Source organism: Coturnix japonica, chromosome 3, assembly GCF_001577835.2.
Source record: "Coturnix japonica isolate 7356 chromosome 3, Coturnix japonica 2.1, whole genome shotgun sequence".
In the NCBI taxonomy this organism is placed as follows: domain Eukaryota; kingdom Metazoa; phylum Chordata; class Aves; order Galliformes; family Phasianidae; genus Coturnix; species Coturnix japonica.
In genome coordinates this window covers 66398468-66425064 of record NC_029518.1, presented here as the reverse complement: position 1 = coordinate 66425064, position 26597 = coordinate 66398468, and the positions used below count along the sequence as shown (strand labels likewise).

The following is a 26597-nucleotide window of genomic DNA, read 5'->3' as shown; positions in this document are numbered from 1 at the left end:
TTGCTTGGTGCTCTATTTTGTTTTCCTTCTTGTTTCCCTGCTGCTTCACGCTTTATAGCACATCACACACAATAATTGCTGTATGCCTTGCACCTGATTATACTCAAATTTCCTAGAATATTTGTTGGAATTTTTCCAGTATTACAAAGGCAACAAATAATCTTCATAAAACAGAACAGATGGCAGGCAACTTTGACTTTATAGTGGTATTATTGCTTTAGAAATCTGGAGGTCCAGATGCTAAGAAATAGATGGAGCTTTGTTCACTGAACCCAGTATCTGCAGCTTGTTTCACACAGAGTTAGAAATTATGGTAAATATATCATGTTTTTATGACCAAGTAGCTTAGGTTTATATCTGCAGTTGCCTATGTCATTTTATTTCCCCACTTAGTTTAATAAGAAAATTGTAGACTTAAAGTAATCTCAAAATGGTGACAGTGAGAAAATCCTGCTGGTATATGATCAGAAGTAATAAACTCAAAGTCATTTAGCATCCATCAAGCTGCTGGGACAAGTGATGAGAACTGAACAAGCCTTTCTTACCAGAGAAGATCTCAGCTCTTGCAAGACTGGATAGAACAAATAGTACAACTCAGAGAAATGGCAGAGAGAAACAGTTCTTAGAATCTAGCTTCTATTTACACATTTTTATTATTTTTACTCCAGAATGCAGCAAATTGCACCAAACAGGTTCTCATTTACAAAAATTAGCATAGTTGAGAAACAGTATGCAAAAATTCCTCAGAAATGTTTACTTTGTTTTTAAATTATGAAGTTCAAATGCTGATCTAGACTAACTTGTAAATTCAGACCAGATCCACTTTAACCTGCAACATAAATATATTTAGTCATAAAATAAACAATTCACCACTATGAGGAGTTGACTGAGAGGCACAAAAATGTATGAAGTAATATCAAGACATCATGCCAGGGTATTCTGAGAATAAAGTAGGAAAAGTTAATCAATGTAATGCACAATGAAATCACTTTATTTGAGAAATTATGCAACATTCAAATTTAGACCAGACAATTTCTTTCTTGATTTGAATCACATTTTTTACAAACCTTATCCCATGGAAATTATTTCTTCACTCACAATATACATATTGCGTATATATATATATATATATATATACAGGAATTTCAGGAATTACAGGAAATGGTTGAACACTCTAATTCCTGTGTACATACAAAGAAACAAATATATTTTTTCTATGTAACTGTTTTATCTGGGTTGGTGTCACAGACTGCATTAGCTATATCATTCTTTGGTAGCATAAATAACATAAGTCTGAAAGACGCACTAACAAAAGGACAGGTATCTGCTTCTCGGCCCTGTACATTTGCAATATTAAGAGCATTTCACTTCAGAGAAAAGATTCATGCACCTGGATTTAAGCATCTTAGGATTCTCTTCAAGAAATGTCTGTGCTACATCAATTAATCATCTTAGGTGGATAAAAGAGAAACACAGCAAAACGTCACTTATCTTGCCTTGTCTAACACTAGCAACTCACTTGTGTTTTATTTTACTTTTTTAGGGAATAGTAAGTAAGAGGAAACAGTGAGCAGGAAAAAGCTCTGAGGTAAACAGCTTATCCTTAATCATAAAGATGAAAATTCTAGCAACAGCACAGATCAAGCATGTGTTGTGTAGCACCTGCAGAAATATAGCAGAAATATAATGTTTTTATACATCCCTGGTATATAGATACCAGTTCTCAAATAATAATAATTTTAATTCTAAATTCTAACAAACTCACTGTTTGCACAGAATACTGTTTTCCATATAATGTCCGGTGGCCTTAGATTCCAGCCTGCTAGTAAATAGCCTGATCATGCCTTCCTTATTCAAACAAATCTATAGTTTATCATTTTAATTTACTTACCTTGACTTATCTGCAGTTTCTTCAAAGGATTCAGGATGCAGACATGCATGCTGGGACCTATATTCTTTTAAGCCTTGACATGGGAATTGATTGTGTATTCTTTGTTAAAGCAGAATTTCCAGTAGGAAACAACATACATATTTTTTTTCTACTGAATCACAGAATGCTTTAGGTTGGAAGGGACCTCTGAAGGTAATCTGGTCCAGTTGTCCTTCTTAACCACTAAATTGTAGTGATTCATTGCCCTTTTTTCTAGAAGCTGGAATATGCCAAAAGAAATGTCTAAGTAAAGATAGTCATATCAAGCTTAGCTATTTGAATTGAAAATCATGTAGGTAAAATTTAAAAATTTTACATTGAAAAATAAGAGCGGTACATTCCTATAATTTTATACTAAATGTCTTTGTCTTTATAGTGACTTTTGTTAATGTGAAGTACATCAGATATTCAGCTCATTTAGATCGTTTTTTGATTCTTTATATATTTAACAATACTCACTCACAACTGCACCCAGTGCTGGAGATGAAGCTTCACCAGCACACAGCAGAGCAGGACAATCTCTTCCCTCACCCTTCCAGCAGTACTGCACACCAGGGTACAAGTGACCATATTGCAAACTTACATTTCAGTGCAAATGTTATACTCTGTTTAGAGTGTGTAGGATTTGGTCACTGTAGCATTAAACTGAAGTTGCCTTAACCCTTTTCTAGCTCTTAAAACAGGTAACACTGAGCACTGTATTCTCCCATTCTCCATTTTTCCTTCCATTGGAAAACAAAAAAACAAGCAGAAAATACCCCTGAGAGTTCCATTAAAATCAACCTGCTACTGAAAGAAAAAGCATAAGAAAGAAGTGGCCACTTTGCTGCCTGCAGAAATGGACAGAAGATATATATGAGTTCTGAGCAGGGAAAATTGCCATTAATTCCTGCACAGGATTTATTTCAAAAAGTATTTAAGATGATTTCATCTCAGAGATTAATGCTTGAAGTGAAGTGAGAAGCTGCAGCATGGAAAGCTGATTTGTGAAATGTAATCTGGGATGGAAACTTTCAGTTTGGGAAAGGATTGTAGTATGCTAGGGTAATTTTAGAGCTATTTTACATTTAGATAATGCATCTGTGATTTGATGGATAAAATTGATGGAAAATGGCTAAGGAAATCATTTAACTCAGGAGCAGTGCAATTATTGAGAAACAATTCACACAAGCAGCATGCCTGGGATTGGCAAAATGTGTCTTTTAACTTCTACCTATTGAGCATGAATATATTTTATAAAGCTCCCTCCTAACTTGAGCTCAAAGGGGACATACCCTGTAGAGAAAATCCCTTCATTCTAAGGGGCAAGGTTAGAACACTTTTATTGAGGTGCCCTATCTACAGGAGAGAAAAAAGTAGATAATGCAGTGACAGCCAGTAAAATGTCCTCACAGCTTCCTATATCTCAAATGCAAAATAAAAAGTTAGTTGTAGGGGAAAAAAAAAAAAAAAAAAGAAAAAAAACAAAACACAAAACAGCCCTAAGCTAATAAATAATGCATTTAGATTTAAAGTATTTGGATTATTTAGGGGATTCAGCAAACAATGAACAAATGGAAATCAGTATATGAAACTTGGACCGTGTTGGGAAATGTTTGTTAAATTGAACAATTTCAGTGTACACAGGAAAAAGAATAAACTGATGAGAAGTAGTGTACACAGGAGTGCTCTGTGTTTCACTTACCCAGATGGCCACCTCTTCTCACCTTCAGACTGAATTGCCATGAGACAGCACTTGCAGAGCACACAGACAACTCAACCAGAAAAAGAGTGAGCTCTTAACAAGAGAGTTTTCATGTCTTTCTTCTGCTTTGCTTTTGTTGCCATGATAAGGCCATTTCTTACCATTTGTTCCAACTAAGTGGTTTATATTCTGTTTTCCTGTCACTGGTCTTAAAGCCGTCACCGGTGTTCCATTATCTACTCTGCCGGGTTTTAAGCCACTCTTCAGCTTATAAAAAACAGAGCTGCCAAGATAATATTATGGCATGCCTGCCTCTATTTTGAAGCTTTACTTTTTTTGCACTGTATCCTGCCAAATCAGGGCCAACCATTACAGTCTTGACACAGCACATCACTTTCAAACATGCCCTCCAATTAGGTTCAATAAGGCCAAGTGCAGGGTGCTGCACTTGGGTCATGGCAATCCCAGGTATTTATACAAATCTGGGGAAGATCTTCTTGAGAACAACTCTGCAGAGAAGGACTTGGGGGTCCTGGTGGATGAGAAGCTGGACATGAGCCAGCAGTGCATGCTTGCAGCCTGGAAAGCCAACTGTGTGCTGGGTTGCATTAAAAAGGGGGTGGCCAGCAGGGAGAGGGATATGATTGTCCCTCTCTACTCAGATTTTCTAAGGCCCCATCTGAGTACTGAGTCCAGGTCTGGGGCCCCCGGTAGAAGAAGGACATGGAGCTCTTGGAGCAGGTGCAGAGGAGGGCCACTAAGATGATCAGAGGGCTGAAGCATCTCTCCTATGAGGAAAGGTTGAGAGAACTGGGACTGTTTAGCTTGTAGAAGAGAAGGCTCCAGTGAGACCTCATTGTGGCCTTTCCATACATTAAGGGTGCAGATAAACAGAAGGGGGAACAGCTGTTTACAGGGGTGGATAGTGATAAGACAAGACAGAATGGTTTTAAACTGAGACAGGGGAGGGTTAGATTAGATATTAGGAGGATATTAGCAGTGTTCAAGAGGCATCTGGATGAGGAGCTATGAGATATGGTTAAGTGGCTAGTGGTAGCAATGGTTACGGGAGGATGGTTGGATTAGATGATCTTGTAGGTCCTTTCCAACTTTGTGATTCTATGATTCTACAATCTCTATTCACTCTTTTGTTTACGGGAGCAAACATCTTAAAAGCTCTTCCTAGGTAGCCTCTTAATTCTACAATACATTTTTACAGTAGCTCTATAAATTTATCCTAGTGTCTTTCCACTAAGATCTAAGGATACAATGTTTGGAAAGAAGTACTCTGATCTGATAGGAAGTCAAGAGCAACTGAGATGGCTGATATAAATCTATTTTGAGTATGAATACTTAAACACATGATCTTATTTCTGCTATCTCTGTTTTTCTTCTTGTCTTTCTTTTTATCTTTTGCTGCAAACATTTGTTGTATCTTTGCTCAGACAAAATATTCCTTATGGAAAATTTTCCATGTGCACATGAATGCTCAATAAGCAAATAAAAATTTCTGTTCTGATGGAGTACTGCAGGAACCTACTGAAATAGATGTTATTTCTATATTAATATAGAAACTCTAACTAGGTGGTGCATCAACCAGCCAAAAATATATGCCTCTGCAAAAGAAACGTTGAGGTATTTTGCAAAATGCTAAAAGGTATATCCTCATCACTCACAGCTCCAGTTATGAAGCAGATTCTGTCCATCATGTAAGTAAGTCATCACTCTTAACAAGTAAAAGTAACACAAATTTCATCGAAGTACCAAAATTCATATTCTGGATATGCAAAATCATTTAAAATTTCTGTATGGCCGAAATTTTCTATGCATGGTATTTGCGTGACAATTTTTCTGGTGATATAGTAGTATAGATAAATTATGATTATCATTAGGACTCACAAGTTCCCTTTGCAATCTTAACCCTACTCTTAATCTACATGTCATGGTATAGACAACATTTACAAATATTTCAGTAAATCACAGATAATGCAATGCCCTTTAACATTGTTTTTTCTCTACATAATAGTTAATATTTTTCTGAAAAAAAAAAGTTAAACTTATGTCTCTAAAACTGTAAAAGAACATAGAATCATAGAATCACCAAGATTGAAAACAACCTCTAAGATCATCCAGTCCAACCATCCATGTATCAGCAGTATTTCCCACTAAACCATATTTCTCAGTACAACATCTAAAACTTTCTTGAACACCTCCAAGGATGGTGATTCAACCATCTGCCTGGGAAGCCTGTTCCAGCACCCAACCAGTCTATCAGAGAAGTATTTCCTAATATCCAACCCAAATCTTCCCTGTTGTAACTTGAGGCCATTTTCTCTAGTCCTATTGTGAGAATGGGCTAACCCAGTGATTATCACACCTGAGCTGAGTACAGAGGGACTATTTCTTCTGTGCTCCAGCTGGCAACACTGTTTCTGATGCAAGCCAGGATGCCTTTGGCCTTCTTGGCCACCTGGACACATTTCTGGCTTATGTTCAGCTGAGCATCAACCAGCATGCTCAGGTCCATTTCTTCTACACAGTCTCCTGCCACTCTTCCCCAAACCTGTATCGTTGCCTGGGTTTGTTGTGGCCAAAGTGCAAGACGTGGTATTTCATCTTGTTAAAAATCTAGTCTGAGTACACAGTTTCATGGATGCAGCTGAAGAAACTTACCTCTAATTATTTCATTTATAATTTTTGAGAGCATCCAGCTTGCTAGGCCAGTCCACAAGCTCACTTTTGCAGGAAAAAAAAAAAAAAAAAAAAAAACCTACAAAAAAAAAACAACAAAAACACCTGGGCAAACACATACATTAAGCAGCCTAACCTTGGCCATGTACTACATGCACTATGTTAGTGATATCTTTATAAAATTCTGTTTAAGCTAAGTTAATGATTCCTAGACGAGATCAGACTGAGAGCTTGTGAGAATGCGAGTGATTGAGTGCTGACGTGATATGAGGTGGAACAAAAGTACATACTCTCTTTTGATTTCTCTGATGAGGTAAACAGAGGTACTGTGAGAAAAATTCTGTTGGAGGAGAGTGGGTGGTAATGAATGCCCTTGGAAAGAAAAGAGTTGACAAGTTTTGTATTGCTATCTGTTTCCAATATTTTCTGTCAGATATTGCCCAGGGTATTCATGGGAGCCTCTAACCAGGAAATTTCAGTGTAGCAGCAAGTAGCTGAACAGTCTTATCCTTATATGAATGTATTTAACAAATCCCCTAAGCTACAGGTTCTTTGACTGCTAGAAGGTAACGCTATGCAGCATCGTCTTTACCAGTAGGAGTTATGCTCCAAAGCCTCCTATATATTTTGGACAGGAATAACTACATCTTCAGCAGACCAAATAATTTTAATGCAAACAACAAAGGTCACTTGAAATGCTTGTCTTACACAGCCAAGACCTGGAAATATTCAGAACACTTTGGCTTTGACCTCAATGCTGCTGGGGAATGAGGCATAATCCAGTGAAAACTGGGGGCTAACCAAGAGCAACACTGAGTCATTTCCTGATAAAGTCAGTGACAGTCTATTGCTTAGCATGTATGAAGCACATAAAAATCAATTTTTTTGTAACATTTTTAAACTTTACAAAATAAGAACTTCTGCTTATATGTGGAAAAATCTATGCAACAACTGAAATATCTAAAGTATCCGTAATTTCTAAGAAATGAGAGAAAGGCTGTAATTCTGTAAGATACCTTACATTTTACGTATTCGGTTGTTTCCCTCAAGTCCAGAGCAGAGAGGTGTGGCAAACATGTAGGGAAGTTGGATAGAACAGAAGGCAGAAAAGAGCTAACCATGTTGTGCCTTTTTGATATTCTAACTGCATTGCCTCCTTCTGTTGCTTCAAATCACATCTGACACTTATTTAGTTACATTAATCTGATAGATTGCAAATGTGTATTCAGGGCTTTAAAAGTAATCAACACACGTTAAAAATATAAACATATAAATCTGAGGTATCTGAGTCTTGTCCTCCTAAGGGCATTCCTAATTTTTTGACGTGTAAGTCAGAAATAATGTTTATTTTATAATCTTAGTCTACTCAGCGCATTTGGAATTTTAGTTATTTATTGCACGGTTCAGATTTGGCAGTTTCACTTGCCAGGGTCAGATGCCCATAGCTGTCATTCAATAATATGGCAATAATATGAAATTGTACTTTTTTTTTTTTCCCTCTGTATCTTGTTTTTCCCAATTTAAGAATGTTCACAAAAAGCATACAATTTCTTCTGAGCTTGATAGAAGAGATTCTGTTCAAAAAATCACTGGTTTTCTACATTATTATAAATTTTATGTATAATTTTTCATGCTACTAACATCACTCTGAATTTTAAAGATAAGTTTTTATTTTAACCAAAAAAAAACTAAACTGTCATACTTGTGTCCTGCCTTGCTAACTATTTTAATCATGTTTTATTTGCATTAAGATTTTTATAACACGCACTTCTGGATTTTTTTGTTTATTTGGTAGGGTTGTCTTCTTTTTCATTTCATTTTTGCAATTGCTTTTTTCCTTGGCGGAAGTTCAGTCCTGAGTTCATGTTGGCAGTTGACTGACAGCGAGCTTCTCAAAGCCTTTAACATACTAGTTAGTGACACTGTTCATTAGATAGTGATTCTAAAATGCAGACAGGATGCGCGTATCTACCACCTTACACTCTGCTTTTACTGGTTAAAATTACACAGTTCAGCCTAGATGGGGTGTAGAACATTTCCAATTTAATCATGTTTCATAATTAATTACCATGACAATATATCTATGCAAAGTCCACAGAGCTGGTTAAACACAGACAGGTGTGACAGCGTACTTCCTCAACACGTCCATTTTGCAGAATCCTTGTTCAAGCAGTAGCCAGTGGCAGTTGTGATGGCTGCGTTTGGTTACACAATAACCAATGGCTAACAGAGCATGCGTGAACCAAACACAGCTGGTATGCAATATGAGTCAATATCTTAAACCATAAATAGCATAGCCAAGAACTAGTTGAACTCTCCTGCATGGCAGTGGGCTGCATGCGAAGATCTTCCCTTGAGTTGGGACGCCTCTCAAGATTACTTCTCAAGGCTGAGAGATTCCTTACCCACAACAGATTCTCAGTAAGTCACTAATAGCTTTGCAAACTTTGCTAAACTGAATTTTGGACTGATTTTGAACATAATCCTTTAAGCATCAACTGTTGATTGAGTCTGGAACTTGAACCCAGCTACACTCATGTTCCTCTGAGGAGTTTAGAAAGCAAGCCTACTGATTTGATGGGAGGGTCTCTGTGACAGTTTTGTCTGACATTGTCCTCCATGCAGTAAATGCCCGTGTGTACTTCTCCACTGAATGCTGTTAAACTATGGTCTTTTTTATGGTTCACTGTAGTTTAATCACTGCGGTATATCGATAAACATATTTATGCTTTACACTTGCAAGTGTATCTCTTCTCTGTGACAACAAAGAAACTTCTTAATCTCTTACTTTCATTTACTATTAGATATTTTTAATGATAGCATTAGATTTTTCTCCATGCTAATTATTTTTTTATGTTGTATCATTAGAGTTTTATGCATGCTAAAGCATGAACATGTGATATTATTATTATTTTCTATTTACTGGCTAAAAAGACCTTAGCCTTAGTATGAACGAATCTCATTGAGCAATCACCATTTCTGGGTTCATGTTCTTAGGAATTTACCTGAGAGTTTTTGATTACTGGACTTACTTTTCTGTCTTTCGCATATCCTGTCAGGTCTCAGTAAGGTTATTTAAAGTGATTAAACAGGACTAACCACCTTATCAGAAAACTTTGTTGTGCCCTTTGAAAATTTCTTACATAGTTCTGTTGATTATATAGGGTTCAATGGTCTTAATAATTCGAACACTTCCTTGACATTACTAGCTATACTGCGTGAATTATTACTTTGAACTGGACAAAGGTCTTCATCTTCTTTAAATAACAAGTGCAGCTATCAAGTTGAACTTCCTACATGTTTGATTTATCAGCACAAGCTAGAAGAAGATAGTATGTATCATTCCTAGAATTAAAAGGAATAGACATTGAATGGACGACTGCTACACCTGAGACCATATCCTAAGATGAGTCCTGCATGCCAGTGTCTGCCCCTTATCAAGGCAGGGAACACAGCAAACCCCAGGTTTGCTCACAGCTCAGCATATGTGCAAGGAAAAGTTATTTTAACTGTAGTACTGAAGGACAGCTTGGAGAACAAAAAGGTCATGCAAACACTAAGGGGGAAGGGGAAAAAAATGAAAAAAGAGAAAGCCAATGCTGGTACATAGGAAAGTACCAGCCACTGTTTCTTTTTACATTGAAGTAAAAGGCTACAAGGAAAACATATACCATGTGAAAGAAGCATTCTGTGAAGGTTCTTGCCACTTGATGCCCCCAAAAGTCCTAATAGAATAAACTGTCCACAATGACCTCTCCTTTTTATGTATTTTCTGTGAATGCTGTGGCACAGGTCATTTTAAATACCCAACTTACATAAATGCAACATAGAAAAAAAGGAGGAAAGATTTTTCGCCTTTGCCCTGAAACTCTCCTGATAATTCTCTTATCAGTATCACCCTTAGACTTGAAAATAATATTTCTGAAAAACTCTATATCCTACATTGCCATAAACAAGCATTAACACCCCTATTAGCCTGGAGAAGTTTGTTTTTCTTAGTCTTGATGAGCAAATGTGAGCTCTACTCGTTCTACAACATAAAAAAAGGAAAACCAGGAGGACCTCTGAAGCACATAGTTTCTTGCCTGACTGCTGCTCAAAGCCAGAATCATATGGTAGGCAGCTGGAAAAATTCACACAAAATTTCAAGGTATTATTTTCATGGAATAAAAATGAATTATTTGAGGGCAGTTTAATCCTCCACAGAGCCTGATTCTGAATCATAAGAACAGGAAAAACCTGATCTACCAATCTCAAAGAAACCACAAATGTCCCCCAAAAAAACTATTTTAAAGAAATTGGATGGTGATTGTTGACTTGTTGATTCAAAATGGCAGTACTTACACATCATGAATATTACTGTGCAATTGCTGTAAAGGGCATGCAGCCTTTTTCTTTTAACTGTTCCCTGATGTGTTTGTGCAACTTACTGTCTGCCATACTCAGATTCAGAAGGTCTATGGTCATGACCTGTACTTCAAAAGCCCATCATCTTTGAAACAATTCCTGTCTGTGCCTTTAAGTATACTTATCTGCTCTGGCCAGAAGCAGAAAGCATTTTATTTTATTTTATTTAGTCTCCAGGACCTGCATCCTAAGCCTGCATTCCACATACTGTGTATTGTTTTTTGTTTGTTTGTTTGCTTGCTTTCAGTTTCTGTTTGTTTGTTTGGTTGTTGTTACACTGTTAGATTATGGTACATGTATATTATCTGGAAGACACCCTTTACTCAGTTTTCTATGGAACTAGCAGGTGGGAACAACAAAGGCAAACTCTTATATTATTGTTGTCCATTTTTTCTGGAAGTAATTTGAGCATTAATTGGATTTAAGAGCCAACAGAATAACTTTCTATATATTTCTTTTTTTTAGATGCAAGCCTATATTTGACAAGTAAATGTTTTTGTACGGTAAAATAGCCAGATTACGTTTTTAGATTTTCATAATAGCAAAATAAAACTACTCATTCACCATATGTAATTCTATCTGTAGTCTATCTGAATATATAAATATAAAGTAATTAATTCTCACAACCTCTCTCTCACCAAGTTCCCTGTCATTTTTTCAGTGTTACAAACAAATTGAGGAGAAGAATAATTAAATACTTTGGTTAAGATTTACACAGGAAATCTGCTGAAGATGTGTAAATTGAATCAAATTCTGCTGATTTTGAGTTTGGTACTTTAGCCAAAGAACAGTCTTTTCCTGCAAAATCTCTGTGCATCTCATACGTAGTCTAAATTAGAAGCATCATTAAAAGGGGAAGTTAATTACCTTCTCAGCATTAAAAACTATTTGCTGATTTTAATATTGAATACATTCAAGCAGTTTTCTCTTGCAATTATATAGTGAAGATATCTAAACACAAATCTGAAAATAATCATGATGTTTCTCCATGTTTTGATGGTTTAAATAGCAGAAAACACCCACGGCAACTTTACTAAGACAAAGAACTGAAAATACGTAGTCTTAGTTGGATTCAGTTTTCAAACGCAACAAGGCACTAAAAATTATTATTTACATTCTCTTAACTCTTTATTTATTCTGCTTTATGCTTTTAGTAGACCTGTTGTTATGAAAATTAAAAGCACTTTTTGAAGCACCAGGAGCTGCCTTTTTATTTTTTATTTTTTATTTTTTATTTTTTATTTTTTATTTTTTATTTTTTATTTTTTAGAAAAGCAGGAGAGTATTTAAAAAACAAAACAAACAAATATATGAATATTAATCAATGAATTGTACCCAGAAACTTTAGGTACTTCCCCTAGCACATTAACTGAATGACATACAACGTTTGATCTATAGGCATTTCTGGAAAGAGGCAGGGAGATCACTGACCATTTACCATCACAGGCAAAACAGGCTCAGTATAAGGAAATTAATGCTAACCAATAGTAGATTAGAGCAGTGAGAGCTAAAAGCGCCTGCCAACCCCACCCACTCTCTCTCTGACGTGCCCATAGGCTGTGGGGGGAAGGCTTTCTCCTCCATGGGCCTCTCCTGGGCTGCTGGGAGCTGCTGCCATGTGCCTGGAGCTCCTCCTGTACTGACTATGGTGCCTGCAGGCCTGTTTTCACACATTTCTCGCTCTTCTTTCTCAGCTGTTGCTATCTAGCAGCTTTTCTTAAATCTGCTCTCCCAGAGCACACCAAACATCACTCATGTCTCAGCTCCAGCAGCGGTGGGTCCCATCAGAGCAGCTGGAGCTGGCTCTGCTCTATGCAGTGGGGCTCTTCTGATAGGGGCCACCTCTGATAGAAGGCCTCTGCCCTTGTTGCCTGAGTATTTGGACCCCATCAGCAATTTTGCCTGAGCTTCCTGAGTCAGCATGGGCAGAGAGGAAGGACAGCTATTTGACAAGTATCTAAAAGCATTTGCTCTCAATGCCACAGGATATTGTAAAAGTTTGTTTGGTTTGAAGATCCAAAGCAGAGATTTACACCTTCTCCTCTCCCGCACATGCAGCTGCTTTGTTCTGGGATGCATCACAGGAAAAGGATATTTGCCTTCACAACCACAGTGGCTTGGTCAGATTCAGGTTCTGCTGTATTAGACAAGAATTTAAGTTTCACTTTGGGATGCACAGATCTACAGATCTTATTTCTGAATGCCATGTTACGACTTAGTTGTTAGGTGTCTTGCCTAGAAGATAGGAAATCAAATCAATTGCATGTGTGATTATAATTTGATTCTCCTTCCAACCCAGAAAGGACTGACCTAACTCCAAAAGAAGGTTAAGGAAAATACATCCAGTGAAATATATACAAAAAAAAAAAAAAAAAAGTTCTCTTAGAGAAGTAAGCATCTATCCTCCAGCACAATTATCTTATGATGAGCTGAATGGCTTACTGAGTCTCTCTCCTTAAATATAAGTAGATTATACTACCAGCTTAAAATGGATACCTAACCTTTAGGATAGCGAAATCCCAATGAAAATGCCTTGGCTAGTTTTTAAAAATGTGATAGATTTCCAAAGCATATAGGCATATAACACCTCTGCAAATAGCACACTAATGCATTTCATTGAGCATACTTTTTTAACTTGTAGCTTTATAGAACTGTGCAACACATACTGCACGCTAAATGTACTATTTCCATTTTTCAAGGAAGAATTTTGTGAGAAATCCAAGATTTATAACGATAGTTTAAATTATACTTGGTTTTAAAACCATTGGATGTGTTAATCAAGAAACTTTAATGTGGCTGTTGTTATGAGATGCAAATTGTAAGATTATATATATATATATGTATACCATTGAAATTTGTGATATTTATACGGTACATACATATATATATATACTTCTGTATGTGCAGTAATCATGGGTTTCACTCCCCCTTAGCATAATTATGATTGTGTTATAAAACAGTACTATGAGTTTACAAAGGGAATGGTCTTACAGATTTGCAATGGATGATTTTGAAGTTACTCTCTAGAGAGTGTTACCCGTGATCACAACTGCAATTCATATCTGACAACAAAATATTTCTGGATTGGAAATTATGATTTGCACAAATAATCTGGAAATCTGAGAGTAAAGAACTCAGTCAGAGGTAACTTCCGCCTTGGGGAGAGTACAGTCATCACCACCAGCAACTTTATAATCCCTTCCAGTATAGTGATTTGTCATTCTGTTTAAATGGATTATGCACCTCAATAGTAACATTCACTAAGGTGGTGATATAAGACATAAATACCTGTTTTATTAAGTAATGCATAACTATGTCACAGTCATTTTATTTATTTGTTGATTTACTTGTTTCTAGAGCCATGCCAGCTAAACAGCAATGAAACTGTTTGTAAAAGTATTGAATGTATTAGCAGAGACTACTCATAATATCTACTCCTATATCACAGAAAACATTGAAATTTTGGGTCATAGCACTGTGACATATTTATCTTCACCTAATATTGCTTTTTTATAGAATATTTATTGATCCAGCGATACATTATATAAAGAAAGGAAATGCAAAAGTAATAGATGTACTACATATCAGCTCTGAGTGTATTTACCTATTCCTCTGTTTGCCTCAATTCCATCTGTCCCTTCATCTCATCTTAGGACTATGCACTTCTTCCAGGTATTCAAGTCATACAAGAACAAACAAAAAACCTCGATGACCATCAGAAAAAGTGCACGACGGTCTCTCAGATGGCAAGTACTGTGCAGTATGTTATCACCTTATGTAAGCAAAATTCTAACCTCATTGTCCCTTTGCACAAATTAATAAAACTTAATTATCATTTATAAGGACTATCGCAATATCTGTACTGATAAAATCTCTGCTTTATAACTGCTCTGGCTGTACTTGATAAACGAGCCAGCCCTGCTATGGGCTGTCTTTACTATCATCAGCACAGCCTACCTTGCTGATACTTTGCTAAAGGTTGAATAGGTCATCTTAGCTAGATAATGTCTGTGATGATCTGCTCACATCATCTTTGAAGTCAAGTGACTTTGGGCATTTTTGGAGGCAAGAGCCCTCTATATCAGAAGATATAGACCTATTGGTCTATCAGTAGATCAAGTCAGATTTCCTTCTGCCGTCAGTAAATGCTACTTCTTACAGATGACATAAAATTGATATTAAGAAGTAATTTGATAGATCATACATTGGTTGTAAGTTTTCCAATCTGTTAGATCTAAACTGTGCTGGTTTGCAATCACAAAGCAGCCACAGCTCCCAGACTTTCACTTAACACAGGATTGAATCAATACAAGGGAACTAATTTTAGTTACATGGTAATTTCTGAACATCTTTTCAGAACACTTTACAAACAAGGCACATATCTTTAATTTCATTTTACATTTGAGGAAACTCAAATAGAATGGAAATCCAAATTCTCAGTGTCATCATCATCTGTCCCACCACTCAAACAAAGCAAATATAAATGTCATCCAGCACTGAAATTGCAAATATCCTCCTAGTTGTTTCCTCTCATGTCCATTCTCTGTCAAAACTATGATCATAGGTGTTTTTTTTTTAATCGTTGCTTAAAGAGTGTTTTTCTATGTAAAGAGATTAAATGATATTTTAAATGTGTAAATTAATTTATACTGAGATAAAACTCTTCCTGTTGGTCTAGAGGGAGGATTTTATTTAAGTAAGATAAAACATTTTTTCATTGCAAAATTAAATACCAGCCCAGTCATTATGCTTTCCATAGTTATTTTGAAAAAGAAGCTTGTTGGCAGCTTGGCCAGGCAAGAACTCTATCTAGCTACCACCCTAGAGATACTGTCATTTCCAAACCTGTGCTGTACCAGCTAGGAATTTTTTAGAAGCAGTGGCAAAAAATGGTACCATAATTAAGTGTTAAGTTTGAGAATCTGAGGAAGTTCTGTGGAAGAGAGTAGAATGTGAATGGGAGGGATGTGTGTATTCTGGAAGACTTGCTGCTGGCCAGCAGTTTGATCAGTACAGACAGTTCTCAGAATAGGAGTTTTGCCCAAAAGCAAATCCCAGAAGTAAAAGCTCTGCAAGAGTGTTGATTTATTTTTCAAATAAAATAAGAATCAAGACACTTTAAACTATTTATAAGCATCTCTGAAACAAGACATTTTCCTTCTGTCTTCTGCATATCTTTCTCCCAGAAGAAGTTCTGCAATTTTTTCCACTATCACAGAATAAAAATGTTCTTTACCTTTCTTCATGTTGGAGCAATAGGGCAGTGATTTTAAAGCTGCAGGCAAACCACAGGCTTTGGTTATTCGACCAAATGGCAATCTTACACAGACAGCAGTGGTATAGTGTTCTCATGGAAGAGGCAAGCCTAAGGAGTTGACTTGGTCTTCCCTGTGTCCCAGTCCTGGGGCACTGCAGAGAGGAGGGGACTCCACTACTGATACTCATGGATCAATCTGGGAGAAAAACAGAATACCAAAAATATATGCAAAAAATATCTCATAGCACATACTGTCTAGCTTAACAGAATGCAGCAAAGTGGCATGGAGTACTGAATCAATTAAAAATTTATCCGAATTATAGCAGTCATTCTGTGACAGTAATACAGTAGTTCAGATACAAGGATACAAGAGGGTTACCAACAGGCATATAGTATATTTTTTCACCTGTTCTTCATGATCATTAACCATTATGGGGTTCAGCAAGTGAGATGCATGGAACTCTGGCAATTCTCAGCCATATTTAAAGTTTTCTGAACATCAGTTTCAGACAGAGCACTTCACAGGGAGATGTGTACTTTTCTGACATAGTTAGCTGTTCAGATCACCTTCCTACAGCGTAGCTGGATGTTGAACAAGCTGGGATTATTCAGAGATGTTGTTCTATGTTCTACTGCTTGATTGCCATAATGCTTCTTCCCTCATCAGAGACATTTTGATTGGAAATCTGCAGTATGAGTCACAAAGGACAATGTTGATGTAATTGGGATGCTGAAATGACAGTGACAGAGTGTTAGTTGAGCTGTGGGAATGACATTCAAATACTGGGTCTTACACTCTTTGTTAACAATGGATATATGCCTTCAGACTTATGACACACAATAGCAAGCATCTAATACATTATTATGGCGAAAGTGGGACTTACTGTGCAGGGAGTGACAACAGCAAGATGTAAAGCAAGAGGGAGTATGTTGATGACTGAGGACCAGGAAAACCAAATTTGCAGGATGTGCTTTTGCACTTAGAAGAAAAGTACTTCTATTATCTTTTCTCAACCCTCCATTTGGAATCACTCTGCTTAGGAGGCTTTTCCATTAACATCAAGAGAAAGAGGGCAAAGAGTTGCCTTCATGATATCATTTATTTATTAAGCCTCCCTTGCCATACTGTATCATAGTGATTTTCTCATCTGCGACTAAAGCAAGTGTGACTTCAGTCTCCTGTGTTCAATTTGGTATTAGTTTTCTTTATCAGTGTTTATCATTTGTTTATGCTGCTTTATGCGGCATTATGGCCAATCGGTTTGGAGTGTATAGATCCTGATGGCTTACTGGTCATATCTGGACCATGGCCAAACACCAGAGAAACTCTAAGAACAGTAATTCCCGATAGGCAAGGTAAAAACAATTTGAGGCATGGTATGCAGCTTCAGTAAATGAGAGCTCAGAACCTTTGCTGGATGGATATTGAGTCAGTACAGGGCTCCGGAAATGGCATATGGAGAACAGAGGAAATAGTGACTTGATGGATCAGCGTGGTATCAGTTGCTGTCAGCACTGTCACCTGCATCCAAAATCTTCCAGAAGGCTTGAGAAGCAGAGTGGGGAGGGAAATGGGGCTGGAAGCAGACAGAGAGGAACACAGTTGGAAAAACATAAGGCCTCTCATTTCAAATGAGGCATTTACATAGTCATCTACACGATGCCTGCAGTCATAAATCCAGAAAATGTATGCAAAACACCACTGTTATAGCCAAATTCATGGGATTTTAATTTATGCTGATTAATCGGACAGAGGTTTCACCTGAAAGCATCAGTGATTTGGGTTCTGCAGACATTTTTAATTTGGAGCGTATGCTGCTGGGGGAACAAGGAGTAACTCTGGTAATGAGTAATAAGCAGAGTGAGGCTGGTATGGAATGCGTGTAAAATTAAGTAAGAAGTCTGCAGGAAGTAATACGTGCTGTACCATATCTCCCTGAAAGTCACAGTGGCTCTGTTAATTAGATACACACTTGTAGGTGAGGAATTAATTCTGCACAGAAAATAACACAGAAAACTCATGGTTCTTTATGTCTGTATGTAATATAAAATATCCTTAGCAAACAAATACTGCTATCAACAGTCTCTATTATGCAATCTTTCTTGTGGGCAGGCCTAGAGGTCCTGTCTTTCCTGAGCAGAGTCCTAAAGTTTCCATTTCTTTGTCTAGGAAGTCAGATAATCATATTTTCCTTCCCTCATTGGAGTATATCGCCAGAAAGAAATGTTTACCTCCTGATCTTCTCATTGGTCTTTATTCCATTTACGTAGTAATTATTGTTTGATTAACACACCATATCCTACCAAGAACACTCAAAATTCACTGATCATCCTTAAAATACACTGAAAATGCACAGAAAACATCAAAAGCTAAGTGAAGAATAAAGACAAAAAAGTGTCAAAAGCAGTACTATTTGTACTGTTCAGATAGTTAGGATATTGCTGGAGCTGCCAGATTCCCATATTTAATGCTAACTCTGAGATATGGAGAGACTGCAAGTTTGCCACAAAAGCAACTGGTGTAAAGATTGAAACAGAGCGAAAGTGGGAGAGCAGTAGAAATATCAATTAAAAATGGAGGAAAAGTAAGAGATAGGCAGTTAAGAGAGTGAGTTGAGATTGTTCTCAGTAGGAATTATGATGTTTGAGGCTGAGAGCACGAAGTTCTCACTGTGTTCCATGCTGTTTATAGAGGTGACTAGTGCAGGACTAGTAAGAATACTGAAATTTCCCTAAGCTGTCTCAGAGATATTGTAGATGGGGATGATGCAGATTCAAGCTCTTTGAGGTTGAGTCTTCAAATTACCCTTACATAAAAAATTTAGGGAGAACTGGGAAGCAAGGTACTCCTCTGGGTATTTGCTGCCTCAGCTACAGTTTCTGGACTGCTTCCTGATAGAAGTTAGTTCTCCCTCAGGCTATGTCTGTATCAAGGTGAGGTGCACTTCTTCTGCCCTTGCTTTTCTTTAGGTGTTCCAGTTGTACAGATCAATAGGTAATGCTGTAATCATGTCCCATCCTGGCATCGTGCAACAATGTGTACATGTCCTTCAGATTTCACAAAGGATCATCCTCCAGTGATTAAAGTTATGGTGAATTGATAGCTAGAACAATTTCTTGTCCTCTGTAAATTTTTATGATGCTGAAAATGTTCTCACTTTCATCAGGGCAAAATTGAAATCTTTCAAACCATTCCCCTCCTAATAAGCTATGCTGAAGTTAAATAATCTATGGGCTTTCCTGAATATTTTTTCACTATCTGCCAAAAAATATCCTTGGGTGTTAACATATGGGTGTTAACAAAATTGATGTTCTTGGGAAAGGTTTTGCTTTTACTCTAACAACCCCTCACAATTCACTTAATATTTTGTAATCACGTATCCTTGAACCTTCACAGGAAAAAAACATAGTTTATGCTCAGTACATCAGAATCCAAAACCATTTCTGAAATAACGCATGGAGAGAAAGTAAGAAACAAAAATACTTTAATTCACCTTGTCTAGTGAAAACAAAAAAGTCATTTTATGAGTAGGAAGTCAATATTTTATGTTTACATTTAACTGTCCACTAAATCACAGTTTGCCTTACACTAATAGAGAACAACAGCCTACACAGCGCAGGAATTTGTAAAAGAAATAAAACTCATGTCTGTATTTTAAGCAGACAGAACATTTCTATTGTTTTTAGCTTTATAAATCAAAATATTCCAAATCTAAATTCTGTGCTACATTTGCCTCAACACTATCTCTTTTTATGTAATTTCCCCTATATATTGCAGTTAAATAAAGCAGTGATGTAAAATCCCAATGGAAAAATAAATCTAGCTGGAGCAATCATACTATCAATGCTTCAGCTCTGTAGAGCTCCGTCTTGCTTCCTTGCACAAAATGACAATTTAAAGTACCTTTCCAGAAGTCTCCTGGGAGATTATCATATTTTATTCTCTGTTTAAAAAAAAAAAAAAAAAAAGAAAAAAAAAAGAAAATCTTTGCAAACATGTTAGAACTTCCTGGTGAAATACTTACAGTTCACTTCAGCATAATAGGGTAGTTTCAGAGCAGCTGAAAAGTAATTTGTTTCGTTTTACTTTTATCAGCAAGTAAAGGTCATCTATTCAAAACCAGTTTTTTCCTGATGCACACATTTCATTTGTTATCATCTTAAGTAACACGGAAACACAATCAAATTCCAATATTTGTCAATCATACATCAGTTCTGTTAAGCGATCTTTTACTTTCTGTTTAAATACTTGCACTATGGGTATTGAATGAATGCTTTTTTGGCATTCAAAAAGGTAGCTTAAAGCAGGAAGACTTCCTTTAAGCTTTACAAATATTTCTAAATGTTTAATGAGTTCCTATTATGTTGAAAATATATTTTAAAGGTATATTACATGTTTTTGTAATCTGGAAAATGTCTTTTCCACATGGACATGCCTCTGAAAATCCAAAGTAGTTCAATTTTTAAAAGCACTCTGATGTGTCAATATAGTGTTTCTCCTGTTGTATTTAGTGTTCGTAACAGATGTCATTGAGAGCTCATCAGGAGCTACAAAGCTACAGTCATAGAAAGAGCTCATAGATATGCTAAATGTGCTACTATATCTCTAGGCATATAGCTATGCAGGGTTATTTCTGACCCTTTGGCAGATATACCAGGTCTTGGCACATTTTACTGCTGAGACAGAAAAAGATAAAATAAAATAAAAAATAATGAACCACAGTTCATTATTATTGTGACTTCATTGCTGTGCCAGTTCCCTATATAGATCTGCTTGGGAGCCATGTTTCAATTTTGAAACACATAGGGGTCCCCTTCTGTCTCTCCTTACTTGTTTTGGTTCAGTTCTTAGAGAGAATTAGGTGTGCACATACTAATCAGAGGCTTTGTTTCAAAATTACTCCAGAGCTCTGTGAGTGTATTCAGATCCAAATCAATGTGAAGGAAGCCTGTGATTCTGCAACATGAACCCTACCTGCACACAGCAACAGGGCTCACAAAACATCCAGACCTCCCACCACAGCCTGAAATGGTTCTCGAGTTTTGCAAAGGGTCTTCTTTTTCATGCATGCCCAAAAGGGTTGACATAAGGTAGCAATGACTCACAGATAGATTTTTTATCTCTGGCTTCTAATGAATGTTTCTAGTTTCTAATAATTGGAAACTGGGTGGGTTTTTTGTTTTTTTTTGTTTTGTTTTGTTTTTGTTTGGTTTTTTTTGTTTGTTTGTTTTGTTCTAGTTGTTGTTATAGTTTAAAGGAAGCAAAATTAATTCACAGAGTGTGTGACATATGCCGTATTCATTTACTATATAGCACACATTAGCTGCTACCTGCTGACTATCCTATAATGAATGCCAAAGCTAAAAAACACCAAAATTAAAAACTCTCCTGTCTTCATGAAATTTCCTACAATGTCTTCCTTGTTCTGTCTTGGCCATACTTTCTCTAGTGGTCTGCAGGAGCTCTGCGAAAGAAATCCTCTCTATCAGTGAACATCCTATGATAGAAACTTGACAGTAAGAGACTGAAGTTGCACAAAAACTGGACTCTGCTAAAGGTACATTTTCCCAGCCAGGCACCTAGACTCAGGAATATTAAGGAAGTAAAGCAGCTGTGTGCACTCATGTCATCCTTCTCTCATTCTTATATAGAGCAAAAGAACCTCTATGAGTACAGAACAGTTGAGGCAGAATAAATTCTAACATATCCTGCTTACACTTTAACCTTCCATTTTTGCATTGCAGAAATTCCATAAGAACAAGTAGCAAAGCCAGGTGGTAAGTTGTCAGACATGACACAAGAACCTAATCAGAATAACTCATAAAATGAACAGAAGATATGTGGTAAATAAATATGTAAACAAATAAATATATTTTTTTCCTGAAACATTTGGAGAACTTATTCTAAAATGTCCTTAGAAATATTTTTCATTTGGTTCATTTAAAAAATCTTAGACCTCTGCATTACCAGCTCAAGTCAATCCACTAGAAATAGCTGGATGTAAACAGTTGTCATATTTATCGTATTTATGATCCAAAACCTGAAAGAACAGTAAAATTGAAAGATATTCACTGGTAATTAAAATGCAGCTGATAATCATTGACACTGAAAATGCAAAAATGGGCAGACTAGAAATGAAAAATAATAAGGATTTTAAGGCTTTCTATTCACATTCTATTCACATTAGCTACCCAGTAGATACACTCACTTGCGTATAAGGAACAATTCTCGAGTAAATCCAACCTACTGGCATGGTATGGACACATATATCAGCATCCTTGTATGAGCAACTGCCTTCTCTTCCTTGCTGTATTTTTTCCAAAACCCTCAAGAAAATTCTAGATCTCCAGATACATTACAGAAGTCTCATGCTATAAATGATTTTCAGGATTGCAGGATTCAGCCTGCTGCTGTGCATATTTCTAAGGGAACTGTTTGAAATCAATGCTCTCTTTCATTTCTTCCTCAATAAAAGGGTTAAGGCATAAGAAAGAAAAATACTGTATTTCTTATAAACAATAACCCCATCTTCATTTTTGCTTTCCTCTTTCTACCCATCCCTCTCTGCTTGGTGCCTCACTGATTTCTGTTTCTCTCCCAGTAGGTGTCTGTGGCATTAGTAGCTGCTCCACTGCCATCCACAACTGCTCAGTGTCCACTGCTTCTGCCTACATCCACCAGTCTGGACAGTAGTTTCATAAGCAGACACGCATGTATATATACTTACACACATATAGATGTAAAGATATGGACGCAGAATTGATACGACATATTTCAGTGAATCTAAAAAATGTGTTTCAAATATCACATAAATGTCATATATATGTGTGCATATTTATATTTATAATGCACTGCAAGAATGTAAACTGAGATGCCTTGAATACATGATTAAATTTCTTCAGGTTACAGATCATGGGTGCATATGTGTCTGTGTAGGGGAGTGTTCATTATTTATAACTTGCTCCAGAGTTTTGGTTCCCTGATCGTGTCTCATATCTGCCTTGCTGTGCCTTGAGTTGCCGTAGGTTTTTCATTTCTAAATTGACTTTATTCACAGAAGAATAGCTTTTGTTCTCTTGTTCTTGCCTCTCACATGTAGCTGCATTCAACTCAAAGAACAAAACCCTAACCATTCTGAAATTAACAGAAGGCTTGTCATTGTTCAAGTGAAAAAGATTTCATCTCTCATTTCTCTTGTCATTCAAGAAATCCAACTTTACAGACAGATTTTCTACTATAGTTCTGAGAAGTGTTCTGCATTTTTTTTACTGCACAGATCAAGAGGTCATTGGCTTAAACCTGATTATACCTTCCATTTTCCTCTACTAATGTACTACAGTCAAGAAGATCAGAATGCATTCAGAGCTCTGAAACAACGATCTATGCCAGTGGTATCTGATCTGAATTAATGTGGTATGACTACTTTCATGTGACATTTGTTTGAAGAAAAATATTCTATCCCACAGATGCAACTGTTTTCATGTAAATTAAAATAATCATTGTCACATATCATAAAAACTTTATGGTATTATGTTAATCACTTAGTCTGACTTGGACTTCATTTTCATCCCTCCTTTACTCCCACTAAAGCAGTTTCAGTAGTAGTTTTGTAACTGCGGTGTGACTAGAATGTTTGTTAGAATGTCTACCGTTAATAAAAGCCCTTAAGAATATTTAAGGCATTTCAGAAGTGTTGCTGCATCCAAAGCAGTACTGGTTTAGCTTTTAATCTGCAGATTTTAATGTTTATTGAAGGAGAAGTATCGCATTTCATACTATAGTGCAGAAGATGAGATAGAAAGCAATTAATTCTTAGATTAACTCAAATTTAATTTCATTTAACTGAACTGAAGTTAAAGTGATGGATGAGCCAGGAAGTTCTCCGTGTCCTCTGTACTATGGGAGATGCTTTTTAGGGCACCAACAGACTCTAATTGTCATGGCAAAACCGTACTGTCTTTCATCCTGTTTGTATGCTGGGCAGTAATACCAATATTTCCTAATACCATTTTTATTGCTTTTGATTTCACTCCCTCATGAAAGATTACAATATAAGAATCCTATTTACTTCCATTTAATTTGGCTGGGAGGGAGACTTCGTGGTAATTTAATCTCTGTTTTGTTTGATGTCTAGTCTGCATCTGACCTCACAGACCAAAGCCTGTAATGCACTCAAAATAGGCATTAGCAGGGCTGGTTGTTAACTGCCAGCCTTGGGATAGGAATCCAAAAGCTTCCTTAGAGTGTCTAGGGTGTTCGCTTACTGAAAGAATTTACCTAGGTCTCTAAGTATGGAGACATGCAGGACAAGCAATGGAAGAGGCTGCCCAGAACAGGACTGGCATATGCCTTCCTCCATCCATCACCAAAGTACATCTGGTGTTCTTCAGGATTGGGCTCTCCTTCTTGAATTTTACAGCTGTTTATCTTCCCTTGTGCTCAGAGGGATAACTCCTTTCCTTTATGAAGAAATCAGGGTATTACACCTCTTAAACCTAGCCAGAGGAGAATGGCAAAAACAATTATTCAAAATAAGGTCTTTTTTTTTTTTCCTGATCTTTCCAAAAGAGAGGATTCAAACCACCTCTGCCACCCCCCTACAGTATTCCCATTATAAAATTGCAACTACACAGGGAAGGAGGCAGACTCCACGGTCTACTGCTGCAGATGCGCCCTGGGCATAAATCATTAGGGAGTCAATAGGCAAGAGACAGAAAGAGGTCAAGGGAAAAGAGTAGTGTCTGGATTAGCAGCTAGGGCAGCAGTAGGGATGAAAGGATTCTTTCCACCTAATCATAAAGCTTTTCACACATTTTAGAATCAACTGCCACTGCCATCGAGGAGCTAGGAAATTTTTAAGGCAAGTGAAATCTCTAGGTCCAGATCAGACTCAAGTAGGATTTGTATCCCTCATCCAAGGTTGTAGCTCCAAACGCTGCATAAATTGACTTCACCCTATGCCTATTCCTTTAGAAATAGAGAAGAAAAAGCAGCTGCTACCACTGCATTTGAGATGGAGTCTGCTGCTGTAAGTGAAGCCATTAAGTCCTTCTCAGGGCTGAGAGCTAGGAAAATTGCTGGTTTATTGATATGAGTGTCCCCATCCCTATGAAGAATGAGCCCCTCCTGGGCATGTGCTGGCACCAGGCTGCTGAGTGCACAGGAGGCTGAAAGGCAGAGAGCCAGGGGGAGTTAAAGCATGACTAGCACTGAAAAACAAACGAGCAGAGGCTTTCATGGTTGCATTTTCAAAGTCACACCAGTGTTTCCCTCGAGCCCTGTTAGTAGAGCCTGCTTCTGGTTTGGGGCTCCTTAGGACTGGGAGTAGACTAGCCAAGCATGGGGTTCGACCCTTCTTATCACCCTTGCCATCAAATTAATCTTACTCATTCTTGCTGAGCTGTGCTAATTGCAGGGAGACACACATTGTTTGTAAAGGCAACTGCTTGCCATAATTTTTCTTTACACCAGCATCCTCAAAGCAGAGGAATACAGAATTAAGTAGAGCACTGCTGTCCTCATACCTAGCTCTTTTTTTTTTTTTTTTTCTTTTTCATTTATTTTTCCATTACTTCTTTCTTTCTCCTTGTATATCCTCCAAAATATCTCAATTAACTTTCTTTTATAAGCTGCTTTCTGAGCAAGATGGCTATATACAGGTTTCCTCGTGTATCAGAAACAAATTAGAACTTTTTCTTTCCCCTGCTTAAATGCTTCTTTCTAATATGTATGGCAGGGTTGTAGCAGAGGAAAAGTATGGGCTACAAACCTTGAAATGGTAAAAAGATTGCCTAGGAAATTCTATTTTCAAGATATAGTAAATAATTTTATATTAACTCGCTACTATAGTGGTAAAAAGGACATGAATTCATTATGGAATTTTTGCTCTATTAACAATAGAATAATGTATGACAGTAAAATTCAGTAACTGAGCATCAGAATGGACTGCTTTTTACTTTTGCCACAGATACTTGTTTTTTCAGCAGGCATAGAAGGAAGAAAATAAGCAAGGAAATAGCAGCTTCCACCGCAAGTTTCTTGAGTCTTTCCAAATTAAGCACAAGCTTTGTACAAACTATCAGCCTGTTTTGTCCAATTTACTGTCAACAGACAGTGCAGAATATTCTTCCTTCCCATATTCCAAGCTTGAGAGTTGCTCTCAAGGCATCAGTCCATCTGTTTACCTGGACAATAAGAAGTAACAAGTAAACATCTTAAAACATGTAGGTGTTGGTAACTGCTGTAGGATATTTTCCAGTCTGTAATTCCTTCAACTCATTACTCTTACATATTTGTTGTTTCTTTACTGGAGGATTGCTTTTCTTTTCCTATACAAAATATCTTTTCAGTGACTTTTTGTTAAGCTTTGTATTTTTCAGCTTGTTAGACTAGTAGTTCCGGCTCACCGCTCTTCCTTTTACTGTGCACACAAAGAAAAACTCCAAGGAATTAACCACTGGTTTCCCTCAACTGGGGTTTTGTTTTCTCAGAGGAATGTGCAGTTTGTGAGGTTTGGTGTTGTCGTTTTTGCTGGTTTTGCAGTATATGCTGTATCAATCATTTTTCCAATATATACTATCTAAAATAATTCTATTTCAAATATGTTTTCATTCTCGCTGTTTTGTGT

The 26597-nt window shown here is 36.9% G+C and overlaps 1 protein-coding gene across 7 annotated transcripts in view; it reads left to right on the top strand.

Annotated features, from left to right (window-relative positions):
- FUT9 (fucosyltransferase 9) overlaps positions 1-26597 on the top strand; it is a 107272-nt gene that overhangs the window by 60280 nt on the left and 20395 nt on the right. Inside the window, exons 1-2 of one of the 7 annotated variants that reach the window (XM_015858857.2) lie at positions 8232-8726; positions 14385-14472. The exons of 2 other annotated variants lie outside the window; for them this stretch is intronic. In XM_015858857.2, the coding sequence (XP_015714343.1) occupies positions 8628-8726; positions 14385-14472 (187 nt within the window). In that variant the 5' untranslated portion in view covers positions 8232-8627. Of the gene's footprint in view, positions 1-8231; positions 8727-14384; positions 14490-26597 lie in introns of those variants that run through there. 4 more of the 7 variants (XM_032443562.1, XM_032443563.1, XM_015858861.2 and 1 more) reach the window with 4 other exon arrangements.